At 52.6% G+C, this 20,160-nt stretch overlaps 1 protein-coding gene across 3 annotated transcripts in view; it reads right to left on the bottom strand.

The window, feature by feature from the left end:
- The window catches only part of Itgb4 (integrin subunit beta 4), a 36,555-nt gene that overhangs the window by 14,670 nt on the left and 1,725 nt on the right, over positions 1-20,160 (bottom strand). For all 3 annotated transcript variants that reach the window (XM_052194957.1, XM_052194956.1, XM_052194955.1), the window contains exons 2-25: positions 18,743-18,834; positions 17,459-17,541; positions 17,148-17,249; positions 16,782-16,986; positions 15,926-16,022; positions 15,657-15,828; positions 11,628-11,891; positions 11,242-11,331; positions 10,829-10,951; positions 10,275-10,439; positions 9,358-9,434; positions 7,759-7,961; positions 6,149-6,252; positions 5,972-6,070; positions 5,705-5,834; positions 4,855-4,977; positions 4,659-4,765; positions 2,579-2,612; positions 2,263-2,454; positions 1,881-1,984; positions 1,580-1,638; positions 1,431-1,454; positions 463-611; positions 196-375 (exon numbers count right to left, since the gene is read on the bottom strand). In XM_052194957.1, the coding sequence (XP_052050917.1) occupies positions 196-375; positions 463-611; positions 1,431-1,454; positions 1,580-1,638; positions 1,881-1,984; positions 2,263-2,454; positions 2,579-2,612; positions 4,659-4,765; positions 4,855-4,977; positions 5,705-5,834; positions 5,972-6,070; positions 6,149-6,252; positions 7,759-7,961; positions 9,358-9,434; positions 10,275-10,439; positions 10,829-10,951; positions 11,242-11,331; positions 11,628-11,891; positions 15,657-15,828; positions 15,926-16,022; positions 16,782-16,986; positions 17,148-17,249; positions 17,459-17,541; positions 18,743-18,821 (2,965 nt within the window). In that variant the 5' untranslated portion in view covers positions 18,822-18,834. The remainder of the gene's footprint in view (positions 1-195; positions 376-462; positions 612-1,430; positions 1,455-1,579; positions 1,639-1,880; positions 1,985-2,262; positions 2,455-2,578; positions 2,613-4,658; positions 4,766-4,854; positions 4,978-5,704; positions 5,835-5,971; positions 6,071-6,148; positions 6,253-7,758; positions 7,962-9,357; positions 9,435-10,274; positions 10,440-10,828; positions 10,952-11,241; positions 11,332-11,627; positions 11,892-15,656; positions 15,829-15,925; positions 16,023-16,781; positions 16,987-17,147; positions 17,250-17,458; positions 17,542-18,742; positions 18,835-20,160) is intronic.

Consider the following 20,160-nt stretch of genomic DNA (forward strand, 5'->3'; position numbering starts at 1 on the left):
ACCACCACTTAGACTGTACTAGGTGCTATGCAAAGGTCTGCACCCATTTTACAGATGGAGATTCTAAGGTTCTCAGAGAGTAAGTGATTGGCCCAGGCCGCATGGCCCTGCCTCACTTCCTCCCCCTGGATATCAGGAGGATCAAGGAGCCCAGACCTGGCTTCTCGCCTCCCAGGCCCCCCAACCCTGACCAACCTTGTTCCTTGATAATGGTGATGTTTACCAGACGTCGACCAAGGGTGGCAGTGCCCACAGGGACATCGATGGCCTCCACCAGCAGCTGCTTCTCATCATCGTCCTCAGGCCGGATGAAGAGGGGCACACGCACGTCCACCAGCTCCACGCCCTCCTGGAACTCCACCATGCCCCGGGCATCTGGGGTAGGTATAAGCAGACATAGGTCTCAGGGCCACGCGGGTGGGAGGGGAGGTGGAGCAGCCGAGGAGGAGGCTGGGTACCTACCCTGCTCGGCCGTGAGGGTGTAGTAGCCAGGGGCCACCTTGAGTTCATGGAAGGACCCCTGCTCCACCTGCTTCTCCGTCAGTTTCAGTAGCGTCTGCTTGGCAGAGCGGGGCGCCAGCAACACTGTGTCCACAATGGTGTGGTCTTGCCTGGGTTGTGTGTCCAGGGGGAAGAGGACGGACAGGATGTGAGCCAGCAGAAGGTGCAGTGTCTTTAGTAACAGGCAGCGCCAGAAGCCCACGCCGGCTCCCCCACCACCCTGCAGCTAAACCACTGCAACTCCCGAGGAAGGGGCTTCCCCCCACCTCACCAAACAGAACTGCTGATACAAGGGATGGGTGTGGGACAGCAGGGAGGTCAGGTTCTGGGTTTAAATTCTGACTCTGGTCCTTGACAGTTAGGTCGCCTCAGGTCTGGGACTTAACATCCCTGAGTCTCTGTTTACCCATTGGAAAGTGGAATTTGAAAGGGTGACACTCTGACGGGGTCACTAAGAGTGCTGGCTGAGATGGCTAGGTACATAGTGTCCATTGTGAGCGCTCAGAGGGGCTGGCCGGAACCTGCCGAGCGTGGCCCATCCCAGCTCTGCCTAGCTGTAGGGTTCCTCCTCCCCTGTAGGGCAGGAGCCCCAGGATCTGCTGGTCTGTCTGGCAACCTGCCTGCGGCACGAGAGTCTCTGGCCTGGGAGAGGAGGGGCCAGGCCATGAGCGGTGGGGCAGGGCCTGATGTCTGTTTTGTTTGTTTCAGTTGAGGGTTTGATTCACAGTAAATGCATCTTACAACTAGCTGTTTGATGAATAGACCAGGAAAGGAATGAATCAAGGGCCCAGTCAATGGCGGACTTGGGCCTTCCCTTCCCATGGTGTGATCCAGGGCTAGGCCAGGGTGGGAGGGTGGGTAGTTGGGTGGTCAGAGCTCAGGGTGGGGGGAGGAGGTGGGACTGCCCACCTTGTGCTCTTGAAACTCACTTTTTCCCAGCATTGGGCTGCTGTCTGTGGGGACAAAGAAAGGGCCATGAACCACGTATCTTCTGGAGTGGGAGCTCAAATGAACAGCTCCCAGCCAAGCCCACCACACACACACACACCCCTGACCTGGGGCCCCCCCCAGGACTCACCGGAACTTTGTCCGCTGGAGCTTGTGTGCCCCGCTGACCTGTCTGTACACCTCGTTCAGCTGTCGGGCAAGGGAAGAAGGTTGAGAACAGGCCAGAGGACCTTCGGTTTGCTACCATGTTCCTGAGGGATGACCCCCAAAACCCAGGCTCTGCTGCCACCCAAGATGACCCCATTCAAAGCACGTGAAAAAGAGGTCCTCTCCCTCCTGCCTAGAAAAGTCTAGGTTCTGAGGATGCAGCCCTCGGTTCTCCAGCCACCGCACCCACATCTGGGCCCCACTCGACTGACGGCGGTCCTCACATTTTCCTCCACCTCCTGGCGTAGCTGGTCACACTCTCGGGTACCTGGCTTCATGAGGTTTTCAGTGCAGAGGCGGCCAAGGCGCAGGGACAGCCCGTAGGGTACTGGGTGGGAGATATGGGCACCGTCAGCCTGCTGTGTAGAAGGCCCTGCAGAGCGTGGCCTCTACACACCAGCCTAAGGCCGAGGAGACCTGGCTGACTGTTGTCAGTGTGCCAGGTACACACAGAATCTAGGGTTTTGGTGCCATCAGGATGGGACATTGAGGGACTGAGTTCTGGGCCTGTACCCAACTCCCAATGAAAACAGGAATGGTAGACCCTGGATCAGGGACCGAGAGCCTACGGTGCCAAGAAGGGCAGCATCTAGCCCTGGCCCTCACCGAGCTCTGTGGGGCTGGTGCTGGCAGCATGGGTGGCAAAGCCAGGCCGCTGCACATTGTTGGTGATCTTCCAGCGGACCGTGTCTCGTCCCTTAAGGTTCCCGCTTCGTAGCATGGGCGTGTCCAGGTGGTCCGAGGCCATCAGGTTCTCCCGAAGCATGTAGTGATCTTCCTTAAAGCCCACCATGTGACCTGCGGGGAAGGGCCCTCAGCACTGGGCCCACCTAGGCCTTCACAGCCACACCCATCATGTCTCCTCCAGCCAGAAGAAAGGGTAGCCAGATACCCACTGCCCACACTCGTGCCTGGCCCGTACCTCGGTTGCAGCAAGGAAGGAGCCCCAGGCAGGCCTAGGAGATAAGAGTCAGAGGTGAGGTTAGGATGGTTGTCCCAGGCTAGGCAGGGCTCTCCAGGGACCTCCATGTCTAGTCTTTTCACTAGAAGTGAGTGTGTGTATATGTGTGTGCATACATGTGTGTATATGTGTATAAGTCTGAAGTCTGTGCACATGTGTGCATACATGTATATAAGTATATAAGTGTATGAGCATGTGCATATGTGTATGTGCATACATGTGTGTGTGTATGTAAGTGTGTGTATGTGTGTGTGTGTGCATGTGCATCTGTGTTGCAGGCATTTGAGGAGGACACCGGGTATCCTGTTCTGCCATATTCCACGTTATTCCTTTGACACAGGAGATGCATCACGGAACCCAGAGATAAGCTGGGGCCAGCAATCCCCCTGCCTCTGCCTCCCACCGACTGGGGTAACGAGGTGATAAGGATCCAAAGTCAGGTCCTCATGCTGCTTCTGCAAGGGAAGGGCTCTGACCACTGAGCTCTCTTCCCAGGCCCTGCTTCTCTCACAGCCCCCCCCCCCCCCCCCCCGCCGCCCCTTCCAAATAGCCTTCTCACCGGGCATGGTGGCAAGTGCCTTCGATCCCAGCACTGGGGAAGCAGAGGCAGGAGGATCTCTGTGAGTTCCAGGGCAGCCAGAGCTGTTATACAGAGAGCTAACTCTCTCTCTCTCTTTCTCTCTCTCTCTCTCTCTCACACACACACACACACCTTTCAGTTACATTATTTTGTGTGCACACACACACACACATATATGGAGGTCAAAGGACGACTGATAGGAGTTGGTTCTCCACCATGTGGGTCCCAGAAACCAAAGCGAGGTTGTCAGTCAGCTAAGGCAGCTGAAGCCTTTACCTGCTGAGCCATCTTACCCACTCTATTTATTTTAATTTTTACTATTATTTTTCATTTGTTTCCAGACAAGGGCCCTCTGTGTAGTCCTGGATTGCCTGGTACTTACTATATAGAGCAGGCTAGCCCGGAACTAACAGAGATCTGCCTGCCTCTGTTCCCTGACTTCTGAGATTAACAGCAGAGGCCCGCTATGCTTGGGTCCCTACTTAATCATTTTTGAGACAGGTTTTCATGTAACCCAGGCTGCCCTCAAACTTGCTATGTAGTTGAGGACAAGTGAACTTTGGACCCTCCTGCATTCTTATCCCAGGTGACAGGAATCTCTCTCTCTCTCTCTCTCTCTCTCTCTGGTTTTCGTTTGAGACAAAGTCTTTGTTTGTTTTTTGTTTTTGTTTTTTTTTTGGATTTGGTTTCTTGGAGACAGGGTTTCTCTGTATAGCCCTGGCTGTCCTGGAACTCACTCTGTAGACCAGGCTGGCCTCGAACTCAGAAATCTGCCTGCCTCTGCCTCCCAGAGTGCTGGGATTACAGGCGTGCGCCACCCCCCCCCCCCCCACACACACACACCCTGGCTGAGACAAAGTCTTATTATGCAGCCTTGGCTGGCCTGGATCTTGCTATGTAGACCAGGCTGTCCTCAAACTCACAAAGAGCCACCTGCTTTCAGACTTTGGGATTAAAGACGTTCACCGCAGCATCTAGCGGCGTTTTACCTACCTACTTTTAGGGAACGTTTGGGATCGAGTCCAGGGATCGAGGGTTTCATAAGAATTAAACAAGACCAGTATCAACTCAACTGACTCCCAACCCATTAATTAAACACCTAAAAGGCTCCGGGAAATATGTATTTTTCACATGTATTTGGTCACAGAACCCATTTCCGTGTATCATAGCACACACCCCACACGGCCATGGGTTAGGACAGTGTGCCGTTGTCATCTCTGCCCCTACAACCCAGCATCCCATGCTGTGCACCCCTCGCTTTCCACCTCTAGTCTGTTGCTAAGCTCCTGCCTCCCTTGCTCACAGCGGGCCAACTCCATGACAAGTACTCTGGGGCTCTGCCCACTGACGCCCCAAAGCAGGAGGCAGTAGAGCCAGGTCGGTGCGGTCCCCGCTCTACCATGGCGACTCTGGATCTTCTGTAGATCTTTCATCCCAGGAGGGCCCGGGTCGGGGACTTACTTTGCAGCAGGCACAGTATTTCCAGCAGAGCAGCAGAAGCAACGCGAGGAGCAACAGGAGGAAGATGAGCAGGGGAAGGAGCCACCAGAAGGAGCCCGGAGGGCAGTCTGCAGGGTGGGACGAGAAGAGAGGCAGTGCGCATGCCCGCCCGGGGCTGCCAGGGGCCACAGGCTGTGCGCCCCCTCCGCCCGCTCACCTTTCTTCCTGTGGACCAACACGGTGCTGTTGGGCCCAGGGCTGCCATCGCCCTCCACGGTGTAGCTGTAAGTGCAGTCGTCGTCCTCGTCTCGGAAGGAGCAGTACTCCACCACCTCTTCGGCTGGACCCACAGACTGTTAGCATTTTACCCTGAGCCCAGCCCTCCACTCTAGCACCCCAGGGGCTGGAGAAGTATTACCTCCTCCGGGGCCTACTACGAGGTCTGGGGAAAGGCATAAGTCCCCTGACTAGAGAAGTCACCAGGATGAAGGGGACTGCCCCCCCACCCCCTCCCGCCCCGCCCAGGGCTGACACCAGCCTAGTCCGAAAGTTCATCTCCCCCACTTGCCTGCACCGCACACCATCATGAGTATGGTGTCCAGCCAGCAGAACTGACTTAGAAGGAGACCAAGGATATCCCATCATCCAGAGGCATGCCCCACCTGGGCCTCGCAGGCGAGCATGCCCCGGCCCTCTCTCATCTGTCTCCTCACTCCCACTTACACGGACTATCATCTCTGCTCTTGCTCAGACTTTGTACCTGTGCTAGGTTTCCCGTCTAGGTCCTGACGCATCCCACAGCTCTGCCCACAAACCCAGTCTGGGATGCAGAACCTTAAATCAAGCCTTTTCCCCAGAGAGTGACCTCTCTTCCCTGCTGGGTTCTTCCTGCCTAGACTCAGCACTGTGCCACTCAGACCCCTTACCGCTCTGTCCCCTGGAGACAGGGTCTTACTATGTCACCCAGGCTGTATTGGAACTCACTAAGTAGACAGAGGTCTGCCTGCTGCTGTCTCCCAAGTGCTGGTATTAAAGCTGTAGGGCGCCATGCTGACGCCCGCGCCTACCTTTCTTAAGTTCGTCCACCATCTTGACTTTAAAGCTGCAGCTCTCACAGGAGCGCCCTTTCTTCTCTCCGGTGCCCCAGGCCTGGCACTGTACACAGGAGCGGAGGTCCTCACAGAGGCCCAGGCGTATCTGGGTGGAGAGAGAACCGACACCATGCTAGGTGGACCCAACTCCCTTTCCCTAGTGCCCTCAGCCAACGTCTCCTTCCCAGCCTCTGCAGTTCCTGGGGAATCTCGTGCCCACACCCCAGGAACGATTGGCCTCACCGCCGAGTAGTTGATCTCACAGGTGGTGTCCGTGTAGAGCGACTGCTGGTTGCAGTGACAACGGCCACATTCACAGTAGCCTCGGCCATTGCAGATGCCCTGGGGCAGGGAGAGTCAGCAGTGAGCGGCCTGCCGCCTGCTGCTCACACCACCTGCCCTGTGCTCACCCAGGCCTACCCCATTGCTGTCGATGCAGGTGGCATTGCTCAGGGGACAGTCACAGCTGCGGCCTGTCCAACCAGGCTCACACACACACTCTCCCATGGAGCAGCGTCCGCGGTCTGTAAAGGGGGAAGGAAGGGACGAGTAGAACTACATTCATATATACCATTCAAGATGGCCTCCCGTCTGTCTCAGAGGGCCTCTGGGAGCTCTGTGGGAGAAGCTACCACGCAATTTTCGGGAATCTTCTCCCTCTGTCCTGCCTTCTTCTGAAGGCAGAGTGACTGTCCCCAAACACAAATCCATCCCTGTGATTTCCTTGTCCAAGGATCTCTAATGGGACAAGAGGCTGGAAAAGGGTACGGATATGAATAAATAAAATCAAACTGCAGGGGCTGGTGAGATGGCTCAGAGGTGTTCACAGCAGAGGCGTGGTCTGAGTTCAGTCTCCAGAACACACAAGGAGGGTCGAGTAAGACAACTCACACGCCTGGGTGGTCCTGCCCCTAATCAACAATGTCTTCCTGATCGTCAGGAAAACTGCAACACAGTATCTAGGAGAATCTACCAATGAATGCTTAGTTTCTCAAGTGAGTGTAGCAGGTTAAACACGAAAAACACAAAATGAGGTGACATATGTATCCACAGTTTCCTGCCGACCCCACAACCCAAGCCACTTGTATACTGGCCCCCCAAAATCTTCCTCCTCTCCTTGCTCACACCCCACCTCTACCGACTGTCTGCCCTTCTCCAGATAAACCTAGCTTACCCTGCCATTTCTCCATCACACTCTGGGAAGGGGAGCGGAAGAGAAGAAACAGTAGACAAAAGCCACCCCGGGGGAGGAAGGGACCAGCTTGCGGGGGTGGGGGGGTGAGGGGGTGGGGAGGTGGGGTGTGTGTGAGGGGTAGGGGTGTGAAGCCTGAGAAGCCAGAGGATACAATCTCTAGGACCAACATGGTGGAAAGAGAGAACCAACTCCTGCAGATTCCTCTCTGATCTTGTCGATACAATGACACACGCGCACGCACTCGCAGACACACAAAGGGTAATAAAAATTAAAAAAACAAAACAGGATAGATAAAGGCATAGGAAAGCAGGAGTATGCGTGCTATCTGGTGACCAGCACACAGTGCGGGTTTAATAAATATCTAACGGTTTTCATTTATTCGTCTCTATCTAACTGCCACCTTGCCTGGGTTGTGCCACCTATCGGCAAGGGCCTGTATAATCTCAGCATTTACCAGGCTATGCACCCATTGCCTTGGCACAACACTGGTCCTTGGGAAATATGGAGGAGATATAAACGTCTAGTGTGTCTGCCACTAGAAGCGTTGCATCTTTGAAGAAAGATTGTTCTGCCATGATCCTGTCAACCTTTGGGGGCTGAACCGGATTGTCTCCATCCTGAGATGCAGTGGGGATTTGAGTAGCTAGAGGCAGCCCCAGGGAAGGAAGAGTGCTTCGTGCTTCGTGCTTGTCAGGGACCTTGGTCACGGACAGTGCAGATGAGGGAAGGGGGTCCAGGCTGTGGCTGAACCTGAACAAGGGGGGCTTGGGGGCGGGGTCTGCCTCTACCCAGCGCCCTCCCCGCCCACAGGGCTGGTCCAGGCTGCTGAGCTCACCATTGCACAGGAACCCAGAGGCGCGGGGACACTGGAAATTGTCATACTCGCAGAAGTGACCCTCGTAGCGGCCTTCGCCGTAGCACACACAACGTCCGCACTGGCACTCGCCGTTGCCCGAGCACGGTTTGTCCTCACCCTCACGAAGGCAGGGCTGCGTGTCACTCAGAGAGCCCGTGGAGCAGTTGCAGGCTTTGCCACTCCTGAAGGAAGAACTGGTCACTATATCACGGCCTGGGAAGAAGACTGGGACTTTATGCTCCTATTTTACAGATCACAAAACTGAGGATCCACAAGCGTGGAAGTAAGCCCAGGTCATACAGACAGTAGTGGCTCAGCTGGAACTCAAACCTCAGGGTCCTGTTACCTGCTCACTCTTGAATGTTTATCTGTCTCAAGTCATGGCAGACTTGCTCAGTGTCTGTGTGTGTGTGTGTGTGTGTGTGTGTGTGTGAAACAGAATCTTTCTAGGAGGCTCTGACTGACCTGGAACTCACTAAGTCTCAACTGGTTTTGTCCAGATCCTTGTTCTGCCTCCCCAGTACTGGGATCGCGAGTAGGCGCGCCACTGCACCTGGGTGGGGTGGATTCGCTGCTTATTTAAGATTTCACTATATGCTTAGGATCCAAACTTCTGGGCTTGAAAAATCCTCCTGCCTCAGCTTCCCAAGTCACCAAGCTGTCTGTACGTGAAGCACTACAGCAAGCAAGTGTCTCGAAGCTTTAAACACCCTCACCAACACTCGCCTACCAGCTAATTTCTTTTCTTTCTGAGACGGTCTCACGACATAGGCCTAGCTGGCCTGGAATGTGCTGTATATATAGACTAGACTAACCTCAACATCTCAGAGATTCGCCAGCCCCTGCCTCCCGAGTGCTGGGATGTAAACCATCATATGTACTGCTAAGCTCATTTCCTGTTAGGTGGTCTATCAATGTGTGGTGGAAAAGATTTGAAGTGAAAAGTGACTCAGACCCGCTCTCAGCACCCAGCCCCGCCCATGACAACCATCTTGTCAGTCTCAGCAGAGAGACACCCAGAAATAGCCCAAGTGTCTGTGTGTGGATGGGCCTCAGTATATGATGGGGTTATGCTCGACAAACCCATTATAAATTGAACCACATTTCCAGCGCCTAAGCCAGTAATAGCTTAGCCCAGCCCAGCCCACAGTCAGCCACTTTTGCACCCTTGGGATTGAAGAGGGGGAGAGAAAGGGGGAGAAGAGAGGAGGAAGAGAAGGGGAAGGGGAGGAGGGAGGAGGGAGGAGAAGGAGGCTGAGGAATTGGACAGCAGAGACAGGCCTGGTGGTCTAGACTCTCAAGGGACTTGCAAGTCTGAGACAGAATTGTGAGTTTGAGGCCAGTATGCCCTACACAGTAAGACTCAACAAAACCCAACATTCAATCCATCAAACAAAATAAGACCAGTCCCAAATAGACTAAGCCAGATTCAGTTAAGTAAAGACTGTCCCAACTAGTTTTAAACCAGATCCACCCAACAACTGAGTGTACCCTCCTTTAGCCCTCTCAAGGACCTGAATATATACAAGGACTGCCCCGCAGCTGAACGTGTCAGGGTGGGCTCCCCTCCCCACTCACCAGCCCTCGTTGCACACACAGTGTCCACACATGAAGTCTCCTCTGTAGTGACAGCGAGCTGACTGGACTTCCTTTTGCTGGAACAAGATCATGGTGTGTCCATGCGCAGAAGGAAGGGACAGAGTCACCGGGCACATTGGTGGGTAGGACACAAGGTCTCACTATGCAGCTGAGGCTGGTCTGAAACTATTTTTGTTTTGTATTGTTTTTTGTTTTTCAAGACAGGGTTTCTCTGTATAGCCCTGGCTGTCCTGGAACTCACTCTGAAGACCAGGCTGGCCTCAAACTCAGAAATCCTCCTGCCTCTGCCTCTCAACCTCCCAAGTGCTGGGATTACAGGCGTGCGCCACCAGTGCCTGGCTGGTCTGGAATTCTTCCTTCTTTCCTTCCTTCCTCCTTCTCCTCCCTTCTTCTTCTTCTTCTTCTTCTTCTTCTTCTTCTTCTTCTTCTTCTTCTTCTTCTTCTTCTTCTTCTTCTTCTCTCTCTCTCTCTCTCTCTCTCTCTCTCTCTCTCTCTCTCTCTCTCTCTCCTTCTGTTTTTGTTTTGTTTTGCTTTTTCCTTCCAAGATAAGGTCTATCTGTGTTGCCCTGGCTATTCTGAAACTGGCTCTGCAGACCAGGCTGGCCTTGAACTCAGAGATCCGCCTGCCCCCTGAACCTCTATTGCCTGGGCAGGAACTTTCTATATAGCCCAAACTGGCCTCAAACTTGAGGTTTTCTTTTTTTCAGCCTCCTAAACACTTAGTTACAAGTGTTTCTTTTATGCTTGGCTTTGCCACTGGGTATTTCTGCTGCTCTCTGTGACTTGGGGCAGCCCTCCAGGGATGTGTATCCACAGGAGGTTCCATGTCTTTTACTCAGGCCCTAGTGCGGGGCTCAGCTCCTCCCTCCGTCACCCACGGAAGGGCTGATTCTTACCAGCTCACAGGCACACACATCACAGATGATGCTCGCATCCATCCGGAGGCCGTCAGAGAAGGAGGGTTTCAGGTGGATGTTGCCTCCTTGGTCTTCTTTGGCCATCTGACACACATGTGTCCCATCTATGTCCTCCACTGCCCGAAGCTGCACATTGTATGTGCCCTGCCGGAATCCCAGTGTCAGCTGAGGCAGACCTGGCTCTGATGATCAGAGGTGCTGGTGCTGGAAGGCCCTGGTCCTCTGGCTTCTGGGATGGATTTATGTCCCTAGCTCCCCAGTTGCTCTTGCTCAAGGCTGTGGGTCCCTTCCTCTCAGTGGCTCTGGGACATTAGCCTGCTCGCTCATCTTAGCAACCCTTACTGCTACACACTCTTCTTCTGTCCCAGTGTATGGACAGGCACATGGGCAAACAGAGGAATGTGCCAGGCTCATCCAAGGGATCCATGCCAGGAGGACTGAACCCCTGGGCCCATGTGTCCCTTGTTAGAAGATGCCACTCTTTGAGGAAGCTACGCCTAGCCTCCCATTCCCCCGTGTCCACAGGAGCATACCACTTCTCCCCGCTTGATGTGAAAGGACCCAGTTTCTGTCTTCTGGAGAGTATCGGAGGTGACCTCTGTCCTCAGGCCTCTTGGGCTGTCCAGAGCCCGGATGTCCAGGTTGGAGCGAATTCGCTGAATAAGAAGAAGAAATGATCTCAGTGGTCTGTGTGGAGGCTGGGCTCAGCCACCTTGGCCTGGCCTGGCTGTTCTTTACCTGTCTGGAATGGAAGACAGATGGGGTGGGCATGGGAACACAGTGGCAACCCCTGCAGGAGCCTGGGCCATTGCCAAGTAGACTCTCAGGCTCCAGGGACGGCCAGAGACCCGCTTCACTGGCCTATCCCAGAGTCATCCTTCAACCTCTCCTCCCTCCCTCCCCGTCCCAGCGGGGCTCAGCCTCTGCAGTCGGCTCTGCTCCTCACATAGAAGGCCTCCTCCAGCAGCTCCACGATGTTGGAGGAATCCTCCTGCAGGACTCCCAGAGATGAGACAGGGAAATACTTATGGAGTTTCTGCAAGAAACAGCGCAGGCCTTGGGTTAAGCTCCTCTACTTTGTATATTCCTTGGATGCTCACTATCTTACGAGGTAACTATCTTTAAAATATTTACAATGCCAGGTGGTAAAGCCAGGTGCCCACTCTCTCATCCGCTTGAGAGTTCCGCTAGGGGACGGGCAAGAGAGCTTCCCATCAGAGCCCACTCCTTGGGTGAAGCTTTGGGGGTGGGGATAAGGAGGGAAGAATAAAGAAAGTTGAGAGGTTCCATTTTCCGGCCCCCTGCAAGGCCCAGGGGACCCAGGCTTCACACCTCATAGTAGCTGTAAGAGTAGTTGGTGACGGCAAAGATGGGGATGATGTTGTGCTTGGCAAGCAGGCGAACCAGCGTGGGCACTGATGGGTAGTCCTGTGTTTTGTACTGGGTGTAGGTGCCCGTGGCATCCAGGTGGCACTTCTCATCATTACGGTTCATGATGCCCGCCAGCACGTTGGCACCATCCGCTTCATAGTGGAAGGCAGACTCAGTGGAGAACACCAGCAGGTGGGTGCTGTCATCCCTCCAGCCAATGTCTCTCTGCAAGGCAAGGAAGGGCATGCCCATTAAGCAGGCTGTCTGCCGAGGACCGACATTCTTTCATGATATAGGAAAAGGGAAGTGGTTCCCAACAGGGGGTTGGACAGAAGCCACAGGATTAGCAGCATGTGCCATCCCGCAGGATGTGAATGACAAAAAACCAGAGAGAGATGATGTGCAGAATGTGTGCCCAGCACAGGACCATGGCAGAGTGTATGCCCAGCACGGGCACCACGGAAGGTGCAAACCTGATACCCTGGGACAGCTCCTCTTGACCCCCAAGCCCTCAGTCACACCACAAGGACAGTTTAGATGCAGAGGAAAATGTTCACAGCACCATGTTAAGTGAAAAGGACAGACTAAAAGAGATGGTGGTTTTGCTGGGCAGTGGTGGCACACGCCTTTAATCCCAGCACTTGGGAGGCAGAGGTGGGTGGATTTCTGAGTTCGAGGCCAGCCTCAGCTACAAAGTAAGTTCTAGGACAGCCAAGGCTATACAGAGAAATCCTGTCTCGAAAAAACAAAACAAAGCAAAACAAAACAAAAACAGAGAGAGAGAGAGAGAGAGAGAGAGAGAGAGAGAGAGAGAGAGAGAGAGAGGTTTCCATAGGACAGGCCCCCACAGGCTCCTATATTTGAAGGCTTGGTTGTCAGGGACTGGCACTACTTGAGGGGGATTAGGGGGCATGGCTTGTTGGAGGCTTTGGGGTTCTAGAACCATGTTTCTCACCATGATAATGGACTAAACCCCTGAGGGAAGCCCTAATTAAATGCCTTTAAAAAAAAAAAGAGTTGCTGTGATCATAGTGTCTCTTCACAGCAACAGAACACTGGCTAAGACAGCAGCACATGGCAAATAATTCGAAAAATACATATGGTATTTTTTGTGGTTTTTTTTTTGTTTGTTTGTTTGGTTTTTGGTTTTTGGTTTTTGAAGACAGGGTTTCTCTGTGTAGCCCTGGCTGTCCTGGAACACACTCTGTAGACCAGGCTGGCCTTGAACTCAGAAATCCACCTGCCTCACTGCCTCCCAAATGCTGGATTAAAGGCATGCACCACCACTGCCCAGTGGTGTCTTTGTTTTTAAGATACCCTGGTCTTCCGGGGCCTGGAGAGATGGCTCAGCGGTTAAGAGCACTGACTGCTCTTCCAAAGGTCCTGAGTTCAAATCCCAGCAACCACATGGTGGCTCACAACCACCTGTAATGAGATCTGACGCCCTCTTCTGGTGTGTCTGAAGACAGCTACAGTGTGCTCACATATAATAATAAGTAAATCTTTAAAATAAAATATCTAATATGTGTGTGTAAGTAAATGCATACAATATTTAAAAAAAAAGATAAGGTCTTCCACCTCAAACTTTCGGTCTTCCTGCCTTAGCCTCTTGAATGCTGGGGTTATCAGCACAGAAAACCACACCGAGCCCTATTTGGGAGGAATGTTTTGTTTGTTTTATTTTTATTTATTTATTTATCTTGAGACAGGATTTCTCTATGTAGCCCTAGCTGACCTAGAACTCATTAGGCAGACCAGGTTGGCTTCAACCTCACAGAGATCCTCCTGCCTCTGCCTTTCAAAAGCTGGGATAAAAGGCATGTGCCACCACACCTAGCTTAGGGTGATTTTTCAAAAGAGATTTGGTTCTTTTTTTGTTTTGTTTTTTTTTAAAGATTTATTTATGTATGTGAGCACACTGTAGTTGTCTTCAGACACTCCAGAAGAAGTCTGATCTCATTATAGATGGTTGTGAGCCACCATGTGGTTGTTGGGGTTTGAACTCGGGACCTTTGAAAGAGCAGTCAGTGCTCTTAACCACTGAGCCATCTCTCCAGCCCAAGAGATTTGTTTTATTTGTGTATGTGTATACTTGTGTTTTTGTATGCCTCATGCGTATAGGTGTCTGAGGAAGCCAAAAAAGGGTGTCGGGTCCCCCAGTTGTGAGCTGTCTGATGTGGATGCTGGGAATCAAACTTTGGTCCTCTGCGTCAAGTGCTTGTTAATGTTGCCCAACTTCTCTAGCCCGTGATTTCATACACTTATTTAATTAAAATTTTTTATTTCAGGCTGGAGAGATGGCTCAGTGGTTAGGAACACTGACTGCTCTTCCAGAGGACCTGAATTCAATTCCCAGCAACCACATGGTGGCTCACAACCATCAGTAATGGGATCTGACGCCCTCTTCTGGTGTGTCTGAACACAGCTACCCTGTACTTACATATGATAAATAAATAAATCTTTATGTCTGTCTGTCTTGTGCACATGCATGCATGGTGTCTGCAGAAACCAGAAGAGTGGGTCAGATTCCCTGGAACTGGAGTTAAAGATGGTTTTAAGGCACCGTGTAGGTGCTGGGAATTGACCCTGGGTCCCCTGGAACAGTAAGTTCTCCTGACTGCTGGGCCGTCTCTCCAGCACATCGTTCTGCTTTGTTTGTTTGTTTTGTTTATTGAGACAGGACCTGACTATGTAGCTCATGATATCTTTGTAAACTCACCTTGTACACCAGATGACCTCAAACTCAGAGATCCCCGTGCCTCTGCCTTCCAGGTGCTGAGGTTAAAGGCGTGCTCTCCTAACCGGCAGCCTGTTTTGTTTTGTTTTGTTTTGTAGACAGGGTCTCACATAGCCCATGCTGGTCTTGAACTCGGTATGTAGCTGAGGATGCTCTTAGACCCCTGATCACCCAGCCTCCACTTCCCAAGTGCTGGGACTGTGGATGTATATAGCCCTGCCTGGCTTTATATAGGGTGTTTTCAAAAACTGTGCATTACAAGAAAATGTTTGCAGTAGCATTAAAGTGAAGAGAAAAATTAGGTGGGGGTGGGTGGTGGAAAGAAGTTTCAGGATTATAGGAAAAACGATCCCACTACACAAAATGTGGGAAAAGGAACAAAATATATTGACAGGCTCTCAAAGGGATGACTGTTTCTTATTTTTGGAATTATAGGCAATTTTCGTTCTTTGTTTTCTTTCTTTCTTTCTTTCTTTCTTTCTTTCTTTCTTTTTTTTTGGCTTTGGTTTTTTTGGAGACAGGGTTTCTCTGTATAGCCCTGACTGTCCTGGAACTCACTCTGTAGACCAGGCTGTCCTGGAACTCAGAAATCCGCCTGCCTCTGCCTCCCAGAGTGCTAGGATTACAGGCATGCACCACCACCGCCCGGCTGTTCTTTGTTTTCTAATCTACCCACAGTATAGATCATTTTCAAGATGAAAAAAGTAATTGATGTAGGCATAAAAAGAAGTGGCCATTTTAACTGCCAGCCCTGTGCTTTGCAGGCAAAGGTGCCTGTCTTCAAGCTTGATAATCTGAGTTATACCAGGCAGGAGGAAAGGAGAGAGCTGACCCCCAAAAGTTATCTCTTGACCTCTGTGTACACACCTCCATACTGTGTCATAAGCACAAATAAATAAATAAATAAATAGTCAGCTGCCAGCACAGTTGACAGCTGTAGATCTGGGAGATGGTCTGGTAGGCTAGTGTCAGGACCCTGAATTTTCCAGGACTCCTAGACTCATGTTTGCCTCACTGGCCAATACAAACATAGGTTGTGATGATCTAGGTATGGACCTGGATTCCCAGCTTGTCAAAACTAGGATTAGAATTAGGGGATCTGACAGAATATCTAGTGATTTTAAAGAATGAGGTCCAAGCCTCTGGGGACCCCCTTAAGGGATTCTGACCCCAACAGTGGTGGAACAGGCTAACAGAAGTTTATGTCCTTCTGAGAAAGCCGCAGCCCTGGCCTAGGCTGGCAGGGCACTCACCGTGCACACGGCTGTCTGCAGGATGGCATCGAAGCCCCCTTCAGGAGCGTCCAGGTTGCCTGAGATGCGTTCCCCTTGCAGTTTGTCCCAGAATTCTTCCACATTCTCCGTTAGGCTGATAACATTCTTGAAGGAGAATGGGGGGTCACTGTTGGGCCAGGGCTCCTTCAGCCTGGGCAGAGGTGGAAACGGAGTCAGCGTCAGGGAAGGATCAGGTCCCGCGTGCTCCAGTGCGTACCCTGCCCGCCCACACCCACTCAGCCACTCACTTCTCGGGCCTCATGTCTGTCTGAGGGACGCTGACTTTGTCCACAAACTTTCCAAACCCGATAGTGTAGTCACTGGTGAGCTGGCGCAGGATCTTGGCTGGGCATCAGGAAGAAAGACGGGCAGCTGAGTCCCAGCCTCCCTACAGGGGACCCTCTGCTGGTTCAGGAAGGAGGAAGCTAGCAAAAGCGACCTCTTGTAAACACTGCGTGCTGCGCACCAGGAACGTTTAGCTCTTGTTCCTTTCATTTTATTATTTTATTTTATTTCATTTTATATGCATGGGTATTTTGCCAGCATATATGACTGTGCCCCATGAGGGTGCCTGGTGTCCATAGAAGCCCAAAGTGGGATCTCATTTCCCAGAACTGGAGTTATAGATGGTTGTGAGCAGCCCATTGGGTGCTGGGAATTGAACCCGGGTCGTCTGGAAGGGCAGCGGTGCTCTGAATGGAGCTCTCCAGCCCCTGTTGTTCAGATTTACAGGTGGGGGAGATGGAGCTGGAGGGAACTTAGAATTATGCATGTAGAAATAGTAGGGCAGCTGACCTGGTTTAGTCCACAGAGCTGACATAGCCATGGCCTGTGGCCTTGGGGTTCCCTCTTTGTCAGGGCCAGATGGCTTAGCTGTTTGCCATTCACTCGTGGGCCGCCTGTGAAATCTCAAATAGTAGGCAGGCTCTGGCCAGAATCTCCCTCTGTGAATGAGGGCTCGGTGAGGTGTATGCGTGTTGGGGCCTCAGACGTTTCACCTTTCCACAAGGGCTATGTGCCGCTGTCCTGTGTTGTGCGTGGCCTCCTGAGCTAGCTGGGCGAGCCCCACCTCCTCCCTCCCGTCTTTTCCATACTGCAGTGTACCCAGGTTCTGCCCCATCTGCTTGAGGTTGTCCAGATCGTCAGACATGGAGTTGGAGAAGTCCATGAGGATGTACAGATCCACGGGGCTCTCCAGGGGCTCAAACACCTTGAACACAAAGTTGCGCTCCTCACCGGGGCGCAGCCGGACTTGCAGGCCTTGCGGAGAGACCTGGCTGCGGTGCAGGCTGGTGTCAATCTGGGTGTTCTGTGTTCCAAGGGAGCGGAGCAGTTTATTAGGAGGTCACCCTGGAGATCTGAGAGGGATATCCCAGACCTGCCATGGTCCTTATAACCATGGTCCTTATAACCTACCCCGCCTCATGCATGGAGAACCCACCCTTCCACCTCTTCCACCCTTCCAGGCACCTCTGTGATTTCAAAGCTGCTCTCCATGACCAGTATGCTCTCTCCCCGGCAGCCTGCAGCCAGAAGCTCCGCCTGGGTGTTGCAACGCCTCTCCTTGAACAGCTGGTCAGAAGCAGATGAACTCAGGGCAGGTGACAGGCAACCCCAGGCTAGCCCATTCATTGCAATACTCCCACCTCTTCTCACACCCCTGGCTGACCTGGCGCTAGGCTGACAGGATGGCAAGTCAAGTTGGCCAGAGTTTGAGGTGGGGCAAGGGGTGGTGGATGGTAGCTCAGGCTGGCCCAGAAAGCCTAGCGGCAGTAGCTCACCTCGTCTGTGCAGTAGGCACAGCTCTTGTCCACTCGGATGCACTCCGTACAGCTCTTCACCTGAGCCTTCTTGCAGCGGTTGGCTGGGGAGCAGAGGGCACATGAATGAGGGCCACAACCTTCCCAACTGCACCCTCGTCTGAAGGAAGTGTGCCTTCTTGCTTCCAGACTTAAAGAGGAGAACACGGTCTGTCTGTTCCACACAGCACAGCTAAGGATGAGCAGGGTCAGGTCTCAAACCTGGAACCTTCTTAAGTTGGGGGGAGGGAAAGCGCAGGCTTGCTGGATGGACCATCCTTTCCAGGTGTGTCTAGCCTGTAGCCCTTGGGCTCCCCTGACTAAACGTAACTACCAGTGCAGACCAATGTACAATAGTAGACTTAATAAAAACATCATGAGAAAAAAATTATTTTGGTAACTTGACTGCATAGTTCTCAAGCATGAACTTTGTAGATGACATGTCTCAGTGTCAAGAGATTGGCTGTGATTGGTCCTACAGAAGCTCTTGTCTGTCCAGTGTGGCCTGTCACCCCTGTGACATTCCTCATTATGTATAGCTCATGTCTCCTAGATTACTGCCAGGGAGACTGGTCTGTCCCCTGATCCTCCTCTAGTGAAGGGACCCTGTCTTGTTTATCGCAGGATAAGGCTTGTGCCTAAGGCTGAGCACACAGTCGGGTCTCAGAAGGTGAATGAAAGACCTCAATTTTCACAGATGTTATTGGGGTTCCCCTTCATTTAGTTAGAATCACAATAAGGCCCTACTAGCTGCACCAGAGCACACAGTAAGGGCTCTCTCGAACTGTAGTCTGTGCCTCCCTGGTCAGGGTTAGTACTGGTTTTGATGAGGGAGGGGAAGCCCTGATTTCCTGTGATTGTCTATTTCTGTGGTGTAATTATTCCTACCATAGTCCTCTGCAAATAATGAACATGACTTCACCTGACAGGAAAATGTAACTGGTAGGAGCCGTTCTCTAACCAGAGGCCCTTAAGAGCAGAGTTGATATGTATGTCAGCAGTCTCCTGAAGGTTCCTCCAACACCCTCAGCTCCACCACTGAGGCCTCAGCTCTGACTCTAAGTGGGTGACCCACCTCCCTAGGCAGCCTCCTTCCTCTCTACCCCAGACCACCTAGCAGGGACTACAGCTGTCAGAGGTGAAGGGCGTGGGTCCTCAGGTTCTCCGACCTGGGAAATGCACAGCTGTCGGTTGACTGACTGACTGATGGATGCAGGGCCGTGTCTTGAGAGGCCTAGTGGGCACTACAGGGACTTTCCGACTCACCCGTATTTCCAGGGAGGCTGGCACTCAGCAGTGCTGCCAGCAGCAGCTTCACCCATGGGCTGCAACATGGCCCTGCCATCCTCCTCCTCCTCCTGCAAAACCACAGCGGACATGTGATGCCTCTTCAGCCCTCTCGGCATCGTGGGTTCCCTGGATCCCCACCAGAGCGCCACAGGTCAGGTGAGACAGTCTTGTGTAACTGTGGAGCTGGAGGCTCAAGCTGTGTGCACACGGTGGGTCATGCCTGTGACCCCAGCACTTGGGAGGTGGAAGAGATGGCAACTGTTATAGGTTAAGTGGGCCACTGCGGGTGCTCTGCTTGTCAACGGAAGAGACAAGGAGTTTTTTTATTAAAAGATTTATTTATTATTATAAATAAGTACACTGTAGTTGTGAGCCACCATGTGGTTGCTGGGATTTGAACTCAGGACCTTCGGAAGAGCAGTCTTAACCACTGAGCCATCTCTCCAGCCTGGGACAAGGAGTTTTATACCTATCTTCTCCACTACCTCTTTCTCACCATCCCTGCAGTGACCACATGTCCTGATCCATCTGTTCTGTCCGAGGAAGAACTCTCTGGCCTTTGTGGACTCTGGGCTTGGAGGTTGATCCAGTACCATGTCTCTCAGAGCTGGTCCCAGCAAAGGCAGGGTGGGCTTTTAATGTGTCTTTGCCCTTCCAGTGGGTGGAGATATGGTCTCAGTAGGTAGGCTTCCTCTACAGGGGCTCTGACTGTACCCACTGCCCGCTCTGTACCAACTGTCTTGTTCTTTGCGCAGGTGGTGGGACCAAGAGGAGAGGCGCTGGCTTGGGAGTGGCCGCTGTCTGCATGCTACACTGCGGGCTCACCAGTGTGGTGTCTAAACACCCTGCTTTCTACCCAAGTACCCCAGCGTTTCAGGACATCTGAGCAGGGCCCAGGGTTAGTTTGGGAGCTCATGTTGACTGCTGTCACACAATGGTGGCCATCAGAGCACTGATAAACCACCTCAGGGCACCAGAAGTCTTCCAGGTCTTAGAAGGTGGGCAGCCCGAAGCCTTGTCAGGGACGAGCCAGGCTCCAGAGCTCACACAGAGGAGGGCAAAGGCCAGAGCCACGCCTCTTTGTCTAGGGCCAGAACTTCCAGGGGCACAGACAAGGCCACATCCACTGTCCCTCCACCTTGGATCCTTTCTTAGCACCCCCATGTTGTAGGGCAGGGACAGTCCCAGGGTCTGCAAGGCCTTCTGCTCAGAAAAGAAAGTAGGCAGGCACTGTCCCCTGCATCTGAGGCCTGGTCCCTAAGGAGGCAGACATCAGTCCCAGCATGTCCACAGTCAGAGCCAGCATGGAGAAGTCGCCCTGACTAGAGAGGAGCCCTGAATCAGCAGAGGCGTGACTCCTAGGGGAAACGAGTTTCTTGCAGCCTTGGGCGTAG

This window comes from Apodemus sylvaticus, chromosome 10 (assembly GCF_947179515.1).
Source record: "Apodemus sylvaticus chromosome 10, mApoSyl1.1, whole genome shotgun sequence".
Taxonomy (NCBI): Eukaryota; Metazoa; Chordata; class Mammalia; order Rodentia; family Muridae; genus Apodemus; species Apodemus sylvaticus.